The sequence below is a fragment of the Diabrotica virgifera genome, chromosome 8, assembly GCF_917563875.1.
Source record: "Diabrotica virgifera virgifera chromosome 8, PGI_DIABVI_V3a".
In the NCBI taxonomy this organism is placed as follows: Eukaryota; Metazoa; Arthropoda; class Insecta; order Coleoptera; family Chrysomelidae; genus Diabrotica; species Diabrotica virgifera.
In genome coordinates, this window is record NC_065450.1 from 80632563 (window position 1) to 80653384 (window position 20822).

Consider the following 20822-nt stretch of genomic DNA (forward strand, 5'->3'; position numbering starts at 1 on the left):
AATGCAGATTTAAACCCACCTATTTATTGGTGACCTATATTTATCCAGTGAGTTTAGCCATGAAACTTTCCTTGAAACAAATATATTGATGGAAAAAGTATATAACATCATTAACGTTTGACATCGCAGAAACAATAAAATTAAAATTCAAAATAGTCCTGGATCCCGCGTATCAAAAAAAAGTTTATTAGTAGCAAGCTGAAAATTAGTTCATAGCTTAAAGGTGTCGAGTCGAACAAATTTTGATGTATGGGAACACTGTAACAAAGAACGTTTTAATTGTGGAACGTGATATGATTCAATAAAATTGTGTTTTGACTAGGAAAGTTTTGGGGTAGTTCTGATTTCTTTCATTATATATGGATTTTGGGCGCTGAATCCGAATATGAGGTTTGCGGACAAAATTTCTTGCCGGAACATTGAAAAAATCGCACAAAAAGCGAAAAATTTCAGCATTTTTCTGCTTTTTTGCTCAAACCTCGAAAACTATTAACTTTTAGTAAATGGTCTGTCAACAGAAATTAAAGTACTTAAAATTATCTACAAATATCACTATTTACTATTTTTTTCAGACGAAACGTTCGGTCTAGAGTACAAGTTGAAAATTGCCAATTTTTAACGTTCTCGGCAAAACCCACTTTTTATATTCCAAAATTTTATTTTTTATTAGAATACTGTCATTTGATAAATTTCTCCTAGTTTTGTGTACAAATAATAAATGTTAGTGCATAGGTATGGTATGTCTCTTGTGACAGCTTCCATGAGTCAGTCCATTCCGTCCTAAGAGGCCGGGAATGTCTCTGCTTTTCCCTTAGAGCCACAGGAGATCGGGCACAGATGGAGTCAGAGTTTCAGTTGGTGTGAACATTTCCTTCGGATCTGTTATCTTGATTTCTGATAAACCTTGAGGTTTTGTCCAGCCGTAGATTGTAAAATTTGTAAAATTTACCAGCCGTGCTTTACACAACAGGTGCTACGAAAACGCTGATTTGAACACTTTCTATGCCAGGCCTTAATTTGCATGTTGGTCCCTCAATCCCAACGTTGGTTTTTTCATCCTTAGAGCCCCACTGCCTTATATATACGTCGCATATAAATAAATAAAAAATGATCAAAACATGTTTTTCAATGAGTTTTTTTTAACCAACTTAAACGTTTTCTTTTCAAAAGTCTCATCAGAGAGCAAAACCAACTTGAAAAAATGTAATTAAATTAAAAAAAATAATGTAATGAAAATTAACATTAAAAGTTTTCTTTTGTGTGGTACTCCTCAAAACAAGACACTACGCAAAGGCCGACTCCGCAATCTCCACACATGTATCTCGATTCGCTTCTTTTTTTCTGGTCTTTTTTGTGGCTACAAACGCTTCACCTTCTAGTAGCTACCTATAAGCGTTGCCACCAGTGCTGCAATATAGAATATATCTAGAATATGTTAACAAATATATACGGCAATGGGTCCGCATGACCTGTCTTAGGTGCCAACATTTTGAAGCTTTGGGAACAATAATCTAACATTTTCGGACATGTCTCTACGGCATTGGGACACCAATGAGTCTAAAATTTTATAAGCAACGCATATTTTCGGCTTTGGTAAATTGAGACCATAACACCTTGAACGTACATATATTATATATGGCGGCTGGGAATACAGACCCACTTTTTCAAAAACATATATATGCAGCGTTGGGACAGAAAGGGTTAACGTACATACAATCGACGGATACCACATATTTTACGTCATGGGTGGCATTTCTTATATTGCACCAAAACATGCAATAGCTCTCAACCAATCCATTCCCCGGCTAAAAACTAATCCCGCACCTGAGGTTTATGGAAGTCAGGGAGCTGTTCAGCTAATACATTTTGAAAGGACAAAACCTCAAGGTTTATCAGAAATCAAGATCCAGAGGGAATGTTCACACCAGCTGAAACTGTGACTCCATCTGTGCCTGATCTTCTGTGGCTCTAAGGGAAAACAGAGACATTCTCGGTATTTTAGGATGGAATGGATTCATGGAAGCTGTGAGAAGAGACATACCATATTCATATTATGAACTGACATTTATTATTTGTACAGAAAACTAGGAGAAATTTATCAAATGACAGCATTATAATAAAAACTAAAGTTTTGGAATGTAAAAAGTCGGTTTTTCCGAGACCGTTAAAAATTGGCAATTTTCAACTTGTACTTTAGACCGAACGGTTCGTCTGAAAAAAAAAGTAAATAGTGATATTTGCAGATAATTTTAAGTACATTAATTTCTGTTCAAAGGTTCAAAGCAAGAAAGCACAAAAAAGCTGAAATTTTTCGATTTTCTCGCGATTTTTTCAATGTTCCGGCAAGAAGTTTTGTCTGCAAACCTCATATTTGGATTCAGCAGCCCAAAATCCATATAAGATGAAAGAAATCAAAACTACCCCAAAACTTTCCCACTAGGGAGCTCGTAGAGTACAAAGTGACTGGATCAATAAACGTGTTATCGTATAAAGTTTATGATTGTAAAAACTAGCAGTTTTTTTTTAAGTTTATGTAATAGCCTTATACTAAGGCGGTCTCATAAGTATTTAGCCTTCAAAAGTAAAAGGAAAACCTTGACAAACTGGTGATTTATTTCACCATCACTTGAAGCAGCGATGCTCCGACTTCAGTTTACGAAGTCGGAGTATTGCTGAGAAAAATACGTTATCTCGAGGTCAGCAAAATAAGCTTCCATGACGACAATGATCTCCTCATTTGACTTAAATTTCTGCCCGGCAGTTATTTTCTCAAGTTTGGAAACAACAAAAAGTCGTACATAGCCAAATCTGGAGAAAATCTAGTGGGTAAGGTAGAAGGTCGTAGCTGACCTAAGTCACCTACGACCAGGTGACGTAGGTGGCTTAGGTCACCTACGATAAGTTTGGCCATGGTAACGGTGGAGGTGATATATAGGAAGTGATAGTTGATATACCTATATCATACTTTGTTACTACCAGAAAACGGTGGCCATCACTTTTCCAGCCTATAGGACGGTCTTCGATTCCTTCGGTGTACGTTCGCGGGGTGACGTCCACTGTATCGCCTATTCCTTTGTCTCTGGAGGTACCGGTGGATCCATGAGTCGTCAAAGGTTATGAAGCAACATTGAAACTCCGAATTACGCTTAAACAGCCACATACATTGCTCGAAAATTGTTTCATGTTTGCCCTTGTTGGCCTGAGTGAGCAAATGCGACACCCATCACGCCGACAGCTTTCTTATGCTAAAAATTTTGTGCAGAATCAGTATGACCCACTCAACCCTTTAAGATGCATACTGTCTTCACTATTTTGAACATTCAGTCGGCGGTCTACCAATACTAAATCATGAACTTTTTCACGTTACCCTATCTATAATTATACATAGGTGAGCAATTAGATAAACAGATTGCTAATTTAAGAACTTACTTTCAAATGCAGGCTGCTCTATTTAGTGTAGGAAACAGAGGTTGAACCTTGCAAAATGGACACAAGTCCGGTTTTATTTTTTTTCTGGCATATCAAGGGGTGCTTATTATAAGACTAACTTTTTCTGAAAAAATTTCGCCGCGGAACCCCCCTTTTCACCCCTTTAAAGGGGGTAATTTATGGTTTTTGCAGAACGTAGCCCTTCCTGTACCTTTTACAAAAAATTTCTTTTATAGAAATATGAAGAGGATTATATTTTCTACGATTTATTTCCGACAGCATCTCTCTATCATCCACCGTTTAGCAAGGGTGGCGCCCCAAAGTTGACAAGTTTTTAAAAAAGATGTTTTTAAAAAATATATATTTTTCCCTAACTGTAACGGAAATTAAAAAGAAATGCTGCGGAAATTATTCACAAATAGATGTTTGATTATTTGGTATAGGTTTCACTTAAGGGTAATTGCCCTTTTTTTAATTACAGGGTGTTACATTTTAAAAAACCCCTTTTTATACCATCTGAACCGTTTATGCTAGAGTAAAAAGACTTTCAGCGATTACCCATGTACTGGTGTTATTTACAAATTTGTATAATGCACCCCCATTTTTTCCCCGGAACCACCCAAAAAAAAAGAAGAATTAATAAATAAAGTGATTTTATTGGAATCCTTCACACACAATGCCCTTCATTAATATGCTTCATATATCATTTTATGAAAGTTATTATTACCCATACATGGACACTAAAAGCGATTTCCTAGTGCAACCCCTGTAGCCAAAAACAATAAATAAAATGGGGGGTTGAAAATTTTTTTTTGTTTTTTGCTTTTTGATCCATATGGGCATATGCTTCATCAATAGTGCTTTTCAAAAATATATATGGTTATTGCAACATCCCTGCGCAAACCACCCCTATCCTTGAAAATATACTGCAGAAACTACCCCTATACCTTATCCAGCATGTTTTTACGATTTTCTCATTACCTATTCATATTTTTTAAAAGAAAACTTATACAAGGTTAAAGATCACTATTTACTCTAAAAATTAGGTCCTATTCATTTTTTTCATTTAAGCAACCGTTACGGCACAGTGGCGCCGTAAACCTCATATATGCTTTGACGGGCTCCAGTTTTCGTTTATTTTTTCGTCATCTTTTTGTTTTATTGATAGAGTACTTCTGTAAAATAAAACAACACAGTGTAACCTACAAATCATGACCTATGCACATTTTACATTCTTTGCTCCCCAAAGCTACAGTGGTGGCCCAAAATAAATTTTTTCATATTTTCGCCACCTACACGCATTTTATTGCGTTAATGCTACCTTAATAGCACAATATTCACCCCTAAGTGGTCGCTAAGCAGTGGCGGATCCAGGGAGGGGTGATGGGGGCGATCACCCCCACCCCTCTCAAACCAAGTGATATTATATTTGAAGATTATAAAAATATTCATTTATTTTTATAGAAATACTTATATTATATTAATATTATTTTTATAAGAATGACTTTTTATCCTTTAGCGACAGTGGCGGATCCAGCATCGTTAAGAGGGGGTGCCAATTGGTTAAATTTTTATAAAAATAAATGAATATTTTTATAATCTTTGAATATAATATCACTTGGTTTGAGGGGGGGGGGGAGGTGATCACCCCCATCACCCCTCCCTGGATCCGCCACTGCGTAGCGACCACCTAAGGGTAAATATTGTGCTGTTAAGGTAGCATTAATGCAATAAAATGCATGTAGGTGGCGAAAATATGCCAAAATTTATTTTGGGCCACCACTGTGGCTTTGGGGAGCAAAGAAGGTAAAATGTGCATAAGTCATAATTTGTAGGTTACACTGTGTTGTTTTATTTTGCATAAGTACTTTATCAATAAAACGAACAGATGACGAAAAAAAAACAAAAACTGGAGCCCGCCAAAGCATATATGAGGTTTACGGCGCCACTGTGCCGTCACGGTTGCTTATACGAAAAAATTAATAGGACATAATTTTTAGAGTACATAGTGGTCTTTAACCTTGTATAAGTTTTGTTTAAAAAGAATACATAGGTAATGAGAAAATCGTAAAAATATGCTCGCCAAGGGATAGGGGTAGTTTCTGCAGTATATTTTCAAGGATAGGGGTGGTTTTCGCAGAGATGTTGCAATAACCATGTATATTTTTGAAAAGCACTATTGATGAAGCATATGCCCATATGGATCAAAAAGCAAAAAACAAAAAAAAATTTTCAACCCCCCATTTTATTTATTTTTTTTTGTTACAGGGGTTGCACTAGGAAATTGCTTTTGGTGTCCATGCATGGGTAATAATAACGTGCACAAAATAATATATAAAGCATATTAATAAAGGGCATTGTGTGTGAAGGATTCCAAGAAAATCAGTTTATTTATTAATTCTTCTTTTTTTTGGGGTTGTTCCGGGGAAAAAATGGAGGTGCATTATACAAATTTGTAAATAGCACCAGTACATGGGTAATCGCTGAAAGTTTTTTTACTCTAGCATAAACGGTTCAGATGGTATAAAAAGAGGTTTTTTAAAATGTAACACCCTGTAATTAAAAAAAGGACAATTACCCTTAAGTGAAACCTATACCAAAAATCAGTCAATTATTTGTGAATACTCGCCGCAGGATTTCTTCTTAATTTCCGTTACAGTTAGGGAAAAATATATATTTTTTAAAAACATCTTTTTTAAAAACTTGTCAACTTTAGGGCGCCACCCCCGCTAAACGGTGGATGATAGAGAGATGGTGTCGGAAATAAATCGTAGAAAATATAGTCCTCTTCATATTTCTATAAAAGAAATTTTTTGTAAAAGGTACAGGAAGGGCTACGTTCTGCAAAAACCATAAATTACCCCCTTTAAAGGGGTGAAAAGGGAGGTTCCGGGGCGAAATTTTTTCAGAAAAAGTTAGTCTTATAATAAGCACCCCTTGATATACCAGAAAAAAAATAAAACCGGACTTGTGTCCATTTTGCAAGGTTCAACCTTTGTTTCCTACACTAATTATACATCGCGCTATTTGCGCAGTAGACGGTACTACACCAATCAAACTGAGGGAACCAAAACTAAGCATAAACCACCTTACAAAGGACGAACAAATGCGAACCATCCATCCATCCAATGGCACTACAGCCCAAATCCAGCCTTGGCCTCCTTCAACAAGCTTCTCCAATCAACACATGCGAACCCGGATAGGTAAACCTCTGCATGGGCAACATCCCAATGACAAAACTATGTCTAAAATACAGCTTCGGACTATTGGTTGACATCAGTAAAGATGTTCCCTGAAATGGAAAGTTAATTACTCGCCAGTCAAGGTCAGGTAATACTAACCATAAATTATATCTGTCTATCTAATGAGCCCTAAACATCCATCCTTGGATATAGGCCTCCTCTTCCTTCTTCCATGTCTCTCTATCTTGGGCAATTTGCATCCATTTGGACCCAGTGTGTTTCTTCAGGTCATCTGACCATCGCATCTGTTGTCTTCCCCTTTTCCGTTTGTGGTTCCACGGTCTTCAATGTATCTTAGTCCATCTTTCATCCTTCTGCCGTAGGGTGTTTCCGGCGAACTTCCATTTAAGCTTTGCTACTTGGGTAGAGACATCTTTTACTTTTGTTTTGTTACGGATCCATTCGTTTCTTTTCCTGTCTGATAGTTTAATGTTCAGCATTTGTCTTTCCATGGCTCTTTCTGTCTTTGCTATTTTTTCCATATTCTCTTTTGTAAACGTCCATGTCTGAGAGCCATATATTAAAACAGAGAGTATACATTGATTGAAGACTCTTGTTTTTAGGTATTGCGGGTATTTTCTATTCTTTAGAATATAAGACAGCTTTCCGAATGATGCCCAGGCCAATCTTAACCTTAAATTACCTAAAATATATTAGACCTGGATCCCGCGTACCAAAAAAAGTTGATTAATAGCAAGCTGAAAATTTGTTACTAGCTTAAAGGTGTCTAGTCAAACAAACCTTGATGTATGGGAACCCTGAAACAGGCGAAGTTTTAATTGTGGAACTGGTTAAAAATTTGGAACGTCAGACTACGAAAACGTTCAGTATTTTGTCGGACAGAACTTCCAATTGATTTGTTACCATTCCATTAAACTCTCATGCAAAAATCAGACTCGCGTTTATCACCAACTGGGCATTTTAATAAGTGGAACACGAAGAACCTGTCAAATGACAGGAATCGTTTTGGTTAGTAATAGCAGTCTGATTTCTGCATGAGAGTTTAATGAAAGAATAAAAAATCAATTGGATATTCTGTCCAACGTTTTCGTAATCTGACGTTTCAAATTTTTAAACTGTGCTACAATTAAAACTTCCCCTGCTCCAGTGTTCCCGTACATAAAAATTTGTCCGACTAGACACTGTTACGCTACTAACAAATTTTCAGCTTGCTATTAATTAACTTTTTTGGTACGCGCGATCCAGACCTATATGGTTCAAATTTAGGTTCAAAATGACAAATGCAGATATGGATGTCAAGCCCAAGAAAACTTTCAACATCTTACTGGGGACTGCCAGGCATTTGCTGCAACTGAGTACAAGGAATGGCATGAGTTGGAGAATGCAAAGTACACAGAGAATACTTATTTTAGTTTCTACTACTGGAGTCATTCCGAAGAACCGCCTAGAAAACAAAGCTGGGTCTGAACGAACTTCTCTATAAGACCATTCAGAAAGCACTCCTGCATACCAAGTTACCTAGGGCTCGATAATACGGAAAGAGACGCACCAGAGCTCAATGCTTTTGATACCGTAGGTATCTTGGATTAGTGAATTTTCTCCTAAGAGGCACTGAGGGCCATATGGCTAAATCTGAGATTAATGTATGTAACCCATTATCCCTCTTGTGGGCATAGGGTAGTCAAATATTTTTTCCATTTCTGCCTGTTTTTGGCGATGTAACTCATCTATCTAAAGGTCATATTGGCTTCTGTTTGGGTAATTCTAATCCAAGTTTCCTTTGACCATCCTTGTTTTCTTCTTCCTTGTCGGTTCCAATGAAAGATTTTTTTTGGACTTCCTTTTACACTTTTTCTGAACCCTTAAACGTCCAAGGGTGGATAAAAATGTCCGCCTAATGCATATTCCTTGTAACATATTTATTACTTCTTCTTCTTCTTCTTCTTCTTTTATATAGGCAGTACTGCCTGTTTTTCTTCAACGGTGCCTTTCATTCTGCCCCTAAGTTGTCATTCCATCTTTTCATTGGGCGCCCTATACTTCTCCTGCCTAACGGTGACTTGTCCCTTGCTATTCTTACTATCCTTGATTCAGACATCCTGCTTATGTGCTCATTTCACTCTTCTTTTCTGTTCTTTACCCAGGTACTTATATTGTCTACTCCACATATGCGTCTGATTTCCTCACCTCTTACCCTATCTTGTAGTCCTTTTCCAGCAATCCTTCTTAAGATTTTCATTTCGTTGGTTTCCAGATGTCTTCGTGTTTTGCTTGTATCTGGTCATGTTTCGGCCGTGTAAGTCATAACTGGCCTAATAACTGACTTATATATTCGGGCCTTTGTTTCCAATCTTAGGTGTTTGTTTTTCCAAATTGTGTCGTTTAGGCATCCGGCCGTTCTACTGGATTTAATTATTTGGTCTTTTACCTCTTCTTCGATATTGTTGTCGGCTGATAGATTAATTCCCAGTTATTTGAAAGTCATTACTTGTTGTATAATTTGATTGTCTAACTCCAATTTGCATCTTATTGGTTCTTTGGCAATTACTAAGCTTTTTGTTTTTTGGGCTGATATTTTCGTATTCATTTCTTTTGCGTTAATATTGAACTCATGCAATAATCTTTGTAGGTCGTCTTCGCACTCTGCTACTAACACGGTGTCATCAGCGTAACAGAGTATTTTTATCTCTCTATTGCCCATTTTGTACCCTCTTTTTTTCTTCACTTGTTTTATTATTATTATTATATTTATTACGTGTTCTAAAATTTCTCACAAATTATTTATTGTTAAAAAGACGAGCCTTTATCGAAGGTTAATTTGGTTCTACCGATATTTTTAAAAATAAAAGTAATATTTTGAGTTAAAATATGGGGGGCACAAAATGTTCACCATTGGTAAAACTTGTTACTAAAGGTTTCTGTAAAATATCTGGTTTGCAGAAACATAATGCATATAATTATCGACGTATAATTACATATTCGACATAATTATCCGCCACATAAATGTAGACGTAACGGAAGAATGTGGAGAAAATCGACAAAAATCTGAATCACTGGCTTTTACTGATATTTTAATTTTGATGCACATCCAAATTGTGTAGTAAGGTTTGTACATCGTTTATACAGTATGTCCCTGTAAGTTGTATCCATATGGAAAACTTTTTTACTATTAATTTTACGAAAAAAACTTATTCTTCATAAAAAGCTCTGCATGGTCCAAAACCTAAGATTCAATTACAGTCGAACCCGCTTACCTATTAGAATACCTGTTATAGGAATATCCCGGTTTGAGGAATAAAAAAAGTTATTCTTCTTAAAAAGCTCTGCATGGTCCAAAACCTAAGATTAAATTATGTATCAGATATCAAATTTTATGAATATTATACGAGGTATGCCAAAAAGTTTGAATTTTACTCAAGAGTAAAGTAGCTTTATTTTTCACAATATTGAAAATTGCTATTATGAAAAACTGTTTTGAATTAAAAACTATATTCTAATATGCAACTACATCCTTATAATTGAAAAAAAAAATTTTGAAAAATTATGGATAACTAACATTATTTTCAGTAATTTTAATTCTGATAACTCTTTTATTATTAATTTTACGAAAAAAGTGATTCGTAATAAAAAGTTTTGCATGGTCTAAAATACTCTAAAACCTAAAATACAACCATCTTATGTCAATTTTATACGAGATGTGTCAAAAAAGATAAATTTAGATCAAAAGTAAAGTACCTACCTTTATAGTTCAAAATATTTCAATAAGAAGGATGTAATTACGTACTGAAACATGGTTTTTAATTCTTAATAACTTTTCATTATAACAATTTTCGATATTGTGAAAAATAAAGGTATTTTACTCTAGAGCCAAATTCATATTTTTTGACATACCTTGTATAAAATTGATAAAATTTGACATGAGATGGTTGTATTTTAGGTTTCAGACCATGCAGAATTTTTTATTACGAATCACTTTTTTTCGTAAAATTAATAATAAAAGAGTTATCAGAATTGAAATAACTGAAAATAATGTTAGTTATCCATAATTAAAAAAAAAAGAAATTTCAATTAGAAGGATGTAATTGCATATTAGAATATAATTTTTAATTCCAAACAACTTTTCATAATAGCAATTTTCAATCTTGTGAAAAATAAAGATACTTTACTCCTGAGTGAAATTCAAACTTTTTGACATACCTCGTATAATATTCATAAAGTTTTATATCTAATGGTTGAATCTTGAGTTCTGAACCATGCAGAACTTTTTATGAAGAATGACTTTTTTTCGTAAAATTAATAATAAAAAAGTTTTCCATATGGATGCAACTTACAGGGACATATATTGTATAAATAGTTTAGAAAATGCTGTGTTTACTAAGCATAAGATTCATAAGTTTTTTCCATTTCTAACATTTCTAAGAACTCCCAATAAAATTGTCAGCTTTTTTCGTGGTGGACATTTTTTACTCACTCTTGGGCATACATGGAACCTACAAAAGTTTGGGCATTTAAGGATTAAGGTATGTCCCAGCCATTAAAACTTCCGTTAGGGTATTTGTTTTAAAATTTCCTCTTCTTCTGCTCGGGCCCATAATTCTCGGTTGCTTATAACTTCGGGCCTCCATATTTTAAATATTCTTCTTAGCCATCTATTTATAAAAACCTGGAGTTTATGTTCTATTGTTTTAGTAATTGTCCACGATTCTGCGCCATAGAGTAAGACTGCTTTAACCATTGATTTGAAAATTTGATTCTTGTATGGGTTGTCAGGGTACTTGTACGCTATATCTTGTTTAATCTTGCGAAATATTAATAATAACTATGTAATAATAAATTCAACTCATTTATCATTCTATCTGTTTTAATAACGGAGGAGTTGTGTTTACGGATGGACATACAGACACGGTTAATTTCATGGACATACAGACAAGGTTTTCACATTTTAATGTTTTGTTGTAAAATAGGTGAAAACAGAATTTTAAATATGCGGTATTTTTATAGGGTTAGTAATACAACACAACAATCATAATATATTTATTTATACATATAGAAAATAACTGGATGCCTAAATATAAATACACAATTTTAAATTGTCTTAAATATCGCACCTTGGGAAGAAGAGTGTGCCAACTCAAAAAATGGCAATTTTGAGTTAAGTTGACTAAACGATAGTTTTTAATGTACTCTTTTGGGTAGAAGAGTGTTCCAACTCTAAAACCTCTCATAGTTCATTCAGTTTTTAAAAGTTCAGTATTCCTTTGGCTAAATCTTTCATATATTGGCAAGAATACTGTGCCAAGTAGAATGGAACAGTCTTCTTGTAAAATATGCAGTCAGAATTATTATTATAATTTGCTGGAAGAGTGTTCCTTTTGAATTGGTACACTCTTCTCCCAATAATAACACAGCTGATCGTGGGTTGGCACCATTAAAAGTTAGGTTATGTTATGCATACTTAACATTATGACTGACAATTACTAATTTTGACAGGAGATTTTGGTTAAAACATTAGTACTTTTCGGTTTTCGTTCATATCAGAATGGAAAATAGATTATCTGTAGAAAAATCCAATCAAAAAATGTCAAGAGCCCAAAGAATAATTGAGTCGGCTTTAAAACAAATATCTCAAGGTAAGTTGTAATTTTGCATATTATATAACCTAATTTTTGTTGTTTCTATAAGCATCTAAATTAGTTTCTGAAAAGAATTTTATGAAGATACATACTTACCTACTATTTCGAAGTGAAATAGTAAGCTAATATTTGTTTATGTATTCATTTCAATTTAGTTGAGGGTTTCATTTAACTTTACAAAGTAAGCCTACCTACCAGTTTAAGTAATTATTATGATTATAATTCATCACTTTTTCTTTCCAGATGATGTATCACAATCTTATAATGAGACAGCTGTTAATAACAAAATAGAAATTTATGATGATGCTACACAAACAAGTGGGTCTACTGAATTGGCTGCACCTGATTTAACTGCTGAATCTCAAAATGATATGTCTTCTAATTCAGCCATGCAGGAGGAAATAATTACATCATGTGATGATGACTATGTTGATAATACTTCCGAGGATGAAAATTGGGAACCATTGTCAAAAAAAAGCAAGCAACGGTATTATAATAGAGTATATTCAAGTGATTCAGAGGACACAGATACTTCATCAGACAGGTTTAGTAGTAATATTAATAAAAATTGTAATGCTAGTACTCATAATGTAGTTATAAGTAGTTCTGATAGTGACATAGCAGAGACGCCTAAGAAGCGTGTACGGAAAAGGTTTCGTAACGAATTAAATTGGAAAAAAACTGCAGCAAAAATTAAACGCAATTCAGGAAGTTCGTATATTAATTCAAGTGGTAAAACGATTGAAGCAAAATCATTAAAGCCTCCATGCAGTATAAACTGTCGTCTAAAATGCACTGAGAAGATTAATAATCAAGAACGTCAAATAATTTTCAACAACTTCTATGCTTTACAAGACCTAACACGTCAGAGAGACTGGATTGTAAGGAATATAAAGAAGGTCCAACCAAAATATCGGTATACTAAAGAAGGAAGCAAACGATCTTATAATAACAATTATTTTTTTGAATGTAATGGTAGTAAAATACAGGTATGTAGGCACTTTTTCTTGAACACATTAGACATTAGTAAAAGAACTGTTAGTACTGCTTTAGAAAAATGCAACAATGAGGGATTTATTGAAGGTGAGCGACGTGGTAAGCATGGGAAACACATAAAACTTGATGACAATTTATTACAAGGCATGTTCAATTTTATCAATGCAATTCCTAGGATAGAATCCCATTATTTGAGGAATCAAACTACAAGGGAATACATAGATGGTGGCAAAACCCTTTCTGATTTACATAGAGATTATAAACTTGAATGCCAACAAAATAAAAAATTGTTTGGTAATTATACAGCTTTCAGAAAAACATTTTTAGAAAAATTTAACATAAGTTTTTTTATTCCGAAAAAAGACAATTGCAGTACATGTGAACAATATAAAAATTGTCCAGAAAATGAAGAATTTAAATTAATTTATGATGCACATTTAGAAGTAAAGGAACAAGCTAGGGAAGAGAAAAGAATAGATTCATTAAGGGCAAAAAATAAAGAGTGTGTCACAGCTGCTTTTGACCTACAAGCTGTGCTACCAACTCCATGTGGAGATGCATCCTTATTCTATTATAAAAGACGACTTTCCACCTTAAATTTTACGGTATATGATATAGGAAATGCCACTGGATTTTGCTATGTATGGAACGAAGCTCAGGCAAGACGAGGCAGTAACGAAATTGGTTCTTGTCTTCTATATTTTCTACAGAACAATTGCCAAAATAGAGATGTCATATTCTATTCTGACAATTGTCCTGGGCAAAATAAAAATCAGACAATCCCGTTAGCCTTTCTCTATGCAGTAGAAAAATTTAATGTTAATTCTATTACTCACAAGTTTTTGCCGACTGGACATACCCAAAACGAAGGTGACATGGTCCACTCATTGATCGAAAAACAAAAAAAATTAGCGTTACGTTCTGGCACTATTTCTGTTCCAGCGCAATGGATCACTGTTATTCAGACAGCTAAAAAAAATGGTAATCCACTAAAGGTTCAAGAGCTGAGTACAGAGGATGTTAAGGACATAAAGCAAATGATGGGAAATAAATCAAATTTCTCAAAAAATACCTTAGGCGAGACTGTGAAATGGAAAGAAATTAGTGTCGTTCGAGTTGAAAGAGGAAGCCCATTCCATATTTTTTATAAGTACAATTTCAAAGATGAATTTAAGGTTTTAGATATAAGAGAAAAAAAGAGAGGACGACAAGCACAATTAAAATTGAAACCAGCGTACAATGACCCTCCTGGCATTTCGTCTGCTAAAAAACAAGATTTGTTGTCCCTTTGTACATCTAATATAATAAATAAACAGTATCACAATTTTTATGAGTCTTTGCCGATTTCAAATTCAGTTGATACAAACAATTGTTAGCTGAAGTCAATGAAAATTGACTAAGATAATTAAGGTAATTAAAGATTTAATATAAGTAATAATTATTTCAGTATGTATTTAAGTGTAACCAACCTTTTTATAATTTGTAATCAGCTCTATGTAACTTAATAAATGTACGTTAGTTCTGCTACTGTGTTTCATTTTACAGTAAAACCTGTGGTAACGGCCACCTGTCAAACCGGACACCTGAACTAGCCGGCCAGTTTCAAAGTTCCCCAAACCAAAATTTGTGGACTACAAAACCTGGTATTAGCCGCCACCTTTTTATATCGGCCAATAGTTCTGTCATTTTTAGTGACCGTTATTGACAGGTTTTACTGTAGTAAAATCTTGATCTCTACGTTTGAAAAATAATAATAATAAACAACTATCATAATGGGAGTAATTTTGAGTATCTGTACCAAAACCAAAAAATAGAACTCTTTTTGGGAAGAAAACAGTACCAAGTCAAAATAATGTGTATAATTATTTATAAGATGTATTTTAATAAAATACTAAAACTTACTTTCATTTATGATGTTGTTTTTTATTTATATCCGCTAAAAGAAATATCTTTTTTCTACTATTGCATTTAACATTTTGCTTCAAACATTAAAATGCCTCTCCTGTAAAATGATATATTTTGAATTGGAGCAGTCTTCTTCTCAAGGTGCGATATCATATTATGTCATATAACAAAATCTTATACTGAAAATTTGTTCATATATTTTGCACAAATAGTTTACTAGTAAGACTATTATTATATAGTGCGTATATCTGAATTTTATTCTAGTTCATGTTCCGTTCATCTAATTCGTAAGTACACTGACAACCGTGTCGCGAGTTTCAACTGTAAACCTAGAGAGATCATCAAGTTTCTTTGTTCCTGTTATTTCTTCTGCAAGATCATATATTTCCTCCACGTTCTAAAAAAGAAATAGTACATATTTAGAAAGGTGATTTTTTTGGTTTTTTGTGAATAATTGTTATTGTTAATATCAAGTATCAATAGTATAAATTATCAGTAGTAATTGCACAAGAGCTCTAAAATTATTGAATTTTTCCCGAGTGACACTTTGACAGTTTTAATTTCACGAGCCGAAGGCGAGTGAAATTATGTCAAAGTGTCACTAGTGCAATTTGTTGCGATTATTTCATGAATAAAACTGTTCAAAACCAAAATTTTATTGTAATTTATTATGTAAGTTCAAATTATTACAATTAAACACACAGTTGTTATAAATATTAATTTGACGGTTGAAAGTCATCATTTTTTATAATTTTTAAAACATTAATTGTCATTAATGTCACTGAATGTATTTTTTCGTAGCAACGAAGGGCACCTGACGTAATATACTTGACGACAGGAAATTATCAAAAATTATCGATTTAATTTAGATTTATGTCGCTTTCTATTGGTCAGAATCTCCTATGAATGAAATAATCAGTAGTAATTGCACAAGAGCTCTAAAATTATTGAATTTTTCCCGAGTGACACTTTGACAGTTTTAATTTCACGAGCCGAAGGCGAGTGAAATTATGTCAAAGTGTCACGAGGGCAAAAATTCTATATTAATTTTAGAGATCGAGTGCAAGTTGTTGCGATTATTTCATGAATAAAACTGTTCAAAACCAAAATTTTATTATAATTTATTTATGTAAGTACAAATTAGTACAATTAAACAAACAGTTGTTATAAATATTAATTTGACGGTTGAAAGTCATCAATTTTAAAATTTTTAAAATATTAATTGTCATTAATGTCACTGAATGTATTTTTTCGTAGCAACGAAGGGCATCTGACGTAATATACTTGACGACGGGAAATTATCAAAAATTATAGATTTAATTTAGATTTCTGTAGCTTTCTATTGGTCAGAATCTCCTATGAATGAAATAATCGGGTATAATATCACAAGAGAGTGAGAATAAATTGAAAATAATGCGACAGTCTTTCGAAAATTTGTTGTCTGGAAATAGACACGAGAGCCCGCAGGGTTCGAGTGGCTATTTCCCAATGACAACAAATTTGAGTAAAAATGAAGCATTATTTTCTTATTTATTCTTACTGTCGTGTGATATTCGTAAGATTATTTTTTAATACGTATATTATGGATATTTTCTTAAATGTGACAGTTGTCAAAACTAGGAAACTGGTTGCCATTAAACAGAAACAATCTACTTAAAAAATTCTATCGGTAATTTTCTACAGTAGATAATTCTCAGTATCATTTTAATCTGATTGGACAGAATTAAACACGTGATCAAATATCTTACTAAACGATTGGAAGTTAAAATCATTAAAAAATAATCAGTTTAATTTTTATTTCTGTAGCTTTCTATTGGTCCGAATCTCTTATGAATGAAATAATCAATAATATAAATGATATTTATTACTAATATCAATAGTGTTAATAAATCTAAAGAGTTCCCTAAGGATAAAAGAGGAATTGATGAATGATGAGATAATCAATGTGATGGAACAACGGAGACAGTGTAAGAACAAAGATAACTTTATATACCTGGATATTAACCACGAGATCAGAAAGAGATAGAGGGGACCTGGAAAACATAGAACTTTAAAAGAATTTTAGAAGAAACAGGTCCAGATATTACAAAAGAAGAAATACTAAACGCATTAAAAACAATGAAGGATGGAAAAAGCCCTGTACCTATCATGCTTCCTATCGAAGTTAGATTAGAAAATTATAGATGAGAAGATTAATATTTCAGTGACACTCTTGAACTAAACAGTATAGGTCAGGCGTATAAAGAGTGCTGCGATAACTGCATTCTTTTGCGGTTTGCAATAAGCCATTAGCTTGATGTCCTATCTTCAATGATATACTAAGTAGGTACTGCTTGATATGCTACTAAATGTCATAAATTGAAGAAAAGAAATACATATTTCTTCACCATTTTTTACATGGTCCTGCTCCTGGTCCTGGTCCTGGTCGATGATGAGGCGCAGGTCATTTAGCAGACAATAAATCAGGACACTGAATTGCATGCTTATTTTTTGAATTGAAACCCTTGATATCACATGAGTAAAAGTAACAGTCGCCTCCATGTTTTTTTTAGTACCCTCCATACTATCGGAATGGCGAAGGGTAAAAAGCTACGTGTACGTTTTGTCCATTTCCTAGTAGATCGACACACTGAAATCACAGTTTGTGGGGAGTCCAAGGTTTGTCCTGATCACCAAACTTTACACCAAAGTAAACGCGATAAGCTTTCTGAATTAATTCTGTTGTTTCGTTGATGCTTTTCTATCGTTAAATCATCATACGCCTAATATATAAGCTTTGTTTTTTATTTTCTTGTGGACATTATGACGCTTTAAGCATTCAAAAAACAAAACGTAACCAGTGGCGGCGCCTGGTTTAAAATATTGGGGGTGCACACATAATGTTAACTATAAAAAGATCATGAGACCCTATTTCCGTAGGTAAAGGTTTTTGAGTGTCTTCAAATTGTAAAAATAAAAGGACCTTATTAAAAATTACAATAAATAATGTATTTTATTGACTTAAAATTATAATTTAGTGTTTAAATGTTACAAGCAATAGGTCTGGATCCCGCGTATGAAAAAAAAGTTGATTAATAGCAAGCTGAAAATTTGTTAATAGCTTAAGGGTGTCTAGTCGGACAAACTTTGATATATGGGAACACTGGAACTGGGGAAGTTTCAATTGTGGATCAGGTTAAAAATTTGGAACGGTCAGACCACGAAAACGGCACATGTATTTTGTCCGACAGAACAGACTTAAACTCTCCGAACAGAGATTAAACTCTCATGCAAAAATCAGACTGCTATTTATCACCAAATGGGCGTTTTAATGAGTGGAACATGTAGAATAAGTCAAATGACAGGAATTATGACAGGTGATCAATAGCAGTCTGATTTTTGCATGAGAGTTTAATCTCTGTTCGGAGAGTTTAAGTCTGTTCTGTCGGACAAAATAAATGTGCCGTTTTCGTGGTCTAACCGTTACAAATTTTTAACCTGTTCCACAATTAAAACTGCCCCTGTTCCAGAGTTCCCATATATCAAAGTTTATCCGACTAGACACCCTTAAGCTATTAACAATATTTCAGCTTGCTATTAATCAACTTTTTTTTCATACGCGGGATCCAGACCTACAAGTTTTGTAACGAAAGTCAGTCGCCTGTTATTTTTTGGATAAATTATTCATTCACAAACAAATTCAGTAAAATTTGGAATTTCTTGAATCATTTTTTTTTATTGAAAACATTGCGAGTGCAGTTAATCGATCCTGACCCATAGCTATTCTAAGGAAAGTTTTGATACGTTTCAATGCAGAGAGACATCGTTGTGTTTCTGCAGTTGTCACTGGCATCGTAACAAGTACATAATTGGAGAATTCCAATCTGGAATTCCAACTGAATAGTTAAAATCGTATCTTCTATTTTATTCATTATGCTTCCTCTTCTCCAAATATGTGCTTCACACCTACACAATTTGTAAGTTTTTACACAAATCTCCATTTTAAATAATCATTTATAATCCCGACGTTAGCACTTTGGTACATTCTTAACTAACAAATTTGGTTTCGGCATTTTTAATTTTTCTTCTAAATATAATGAAGAAAATTTAATTGATTTTAAATATTCCACGCTAACATTTACGTCCACAAATCCTTCCATTCTTAATATAGTTCCGAAATTCGAACTTCATGAAAGCAAAATTTAAACGTACGTGTGCCGTGCACATTGAAAACACCAAAGAACATGCCATAAGATCACATCCCACTTGTGATCCTGTGGCCATCTAAACTTGTGGGCTAGAGCGGGTAGCGGGGTGGGTGATGAGTTGTATTTTGTAGTATGAAAAGTCATTGGTATAGGAACCACTGTGAGAGCGGTGAACGCGGGGTTCTGTCTAAGGCCTCGCATCCGTGAACTTTCTCCTTTGAAATAAAATAAAAATAATTAAATGTTACCTATTAGATAGGTACTTATAAACTCCTTGGATCTGTTATTTCGAATTTCAATTACTGTATAGTTAGATTAAAATGTTATTTATAGAATGTTAAATATTACATATATGAATGTTGGTGTGAAAATAATTTTGGGGGTTCACGTGCACATGTGCACTTATGGAGAAACCGCCACTGAACGTAACTCAATGCTACAAACAACTGACCTAAACTAACTATTTTGTCAACAACCTCCGATGCCGTCAAGTTGATTTGACGACATTCTAAACGTTTCTGACGGTTCTAAATCCTGACCCACTACTTTGTGCCGAATAATTTGAATAATATGAACTTGAATCGGCGAAATGGGCATTGAGTAGTATAGGTATACAGGGTGTAACAAAAATACAGGTCATAACTTTAATCACATATTCTGGGACCAAAAATAGTTCCATTGAACCTAACTTACCTTAGTACAAATGTGCACATAAAAAAGTTACAGCCCATTGAAATTACAAAATGAAAATCGATTTTTTCCAATATACCGAAAACTATGGGAGATTTTTTATTGAAAATGAACATGTGGCATTATTATGGCAGTAGTATCTTAAGAAAAACTATAGTGAAATTTACACACTCCATAAAAATTTTATGGGGGTTTTGTTCCTTTAAACCCCCCCAAACTTTTGTGTACGTTCCAATTTAATTATTATTGTAGTGCTATTAGTTAAACACAATGCTTTAAAAACTTCTTTGCCTCTTAATACTTTTTCGAAAAGTAAGTATTTATCGAGATATTTTGCATATTTGTCAAATCCACCACATATTTGTATATGGCTAAGTACGATTATGGAGACTTGATAATAATAGGAAAATTTATTTATGATTTACATTTTTAGGTATATTTTGAACCATATTAAAAAAGAAGCCACATCACAATAAAAGGTACCTTATAAAAAAAATACAAAGAAGCAAAAAATTTTAAAAACACTGTGTTTAACTAATGGTATCGCAGTAATAGTTTAATTGGAACGTACACAACCATTTTGGGAGGTTTAAAGGAACAAAACCCCCATAAAATATCTATGTAAACATGTTAGAAAAGAAGCCACAACTCGATAAAAACTGTCTTGTTGAAAAAATACTAAGAACCAAAAAAGTTTTAAAAATATTGAATTTAACTAATAGTATCACAATAATAATTTAATTCAAAGGTACACAAAAGTTTGGGTGGGTTTAAGGGAA

General features: G+C 33.6%; 3 protein-coding genes across 9 annotated transcripts in view; 2 read left to right on the forward strand and 1 right to left on the reverse strand.

Moving 5' to 3' along the window:
• Positions 1–20822, forward strand: part of LOC126890433 (uncharacterized) — an 84306-nt gene that overhangs the window by 53995 nt on the left and 9489 nt on the right. The window lies entirely within an intron of this gene.
• On the forward strand, positions 11747–14786 carry LOC126890430 (uncharacterized). The gene is made up of 2 exons (XM_050659348.1): positions 11747–12262; positions 12509–14786. Exons 1-2 carry the CDS (start codon positions 12172–12174, stop codon positions 14635–14637), a joined length of 2220 nt encoding a protein of 739 aa, XP_050515305.1. The 5' UTR covers positions 11747–12171; the 3' UTR covers positions 14638–14786.
• LOC126890431 (uncharacterized) overlaps positions 14883–20822 on the reverse strand; it is a 502412-nt gene continuing 496472 nt past the window's right edge. For all 7 annotated transcript variants that reach the window (XM_050659349.1, XM_050659351.1, XM_050659353.1 and 4 more), the window contains one exon: positions 14883–15563. In XM_050659349.1, the coding sequence (XP_050515306.1) occupies positions 15447–15563 (117 nt within the window). In that variant the 3' untranslated portion in view covers positions 14883–15446. The remainder of the gene's footprint in view (positions 15564–20822) is intronic.

What these genes read in the sequence shown, in the direction of transcription:
- LOC126890430 (XM_050659348.1), top strand. Translation starts at nt 12,172, where the DNA reads ATGGAAAATAGATTATCTGTAGAAAAATCCAATCAAAAAATGTCAAGA. An exon ending in TTTAAAACAAATATCTCAAG is followed by an intron (nt 12,263 to 12,508) that starts GTAAGTTGTAAT and finishes TTTTCTTTCCAG; the next exon opens with ATGATGTATCACAATCTTAT.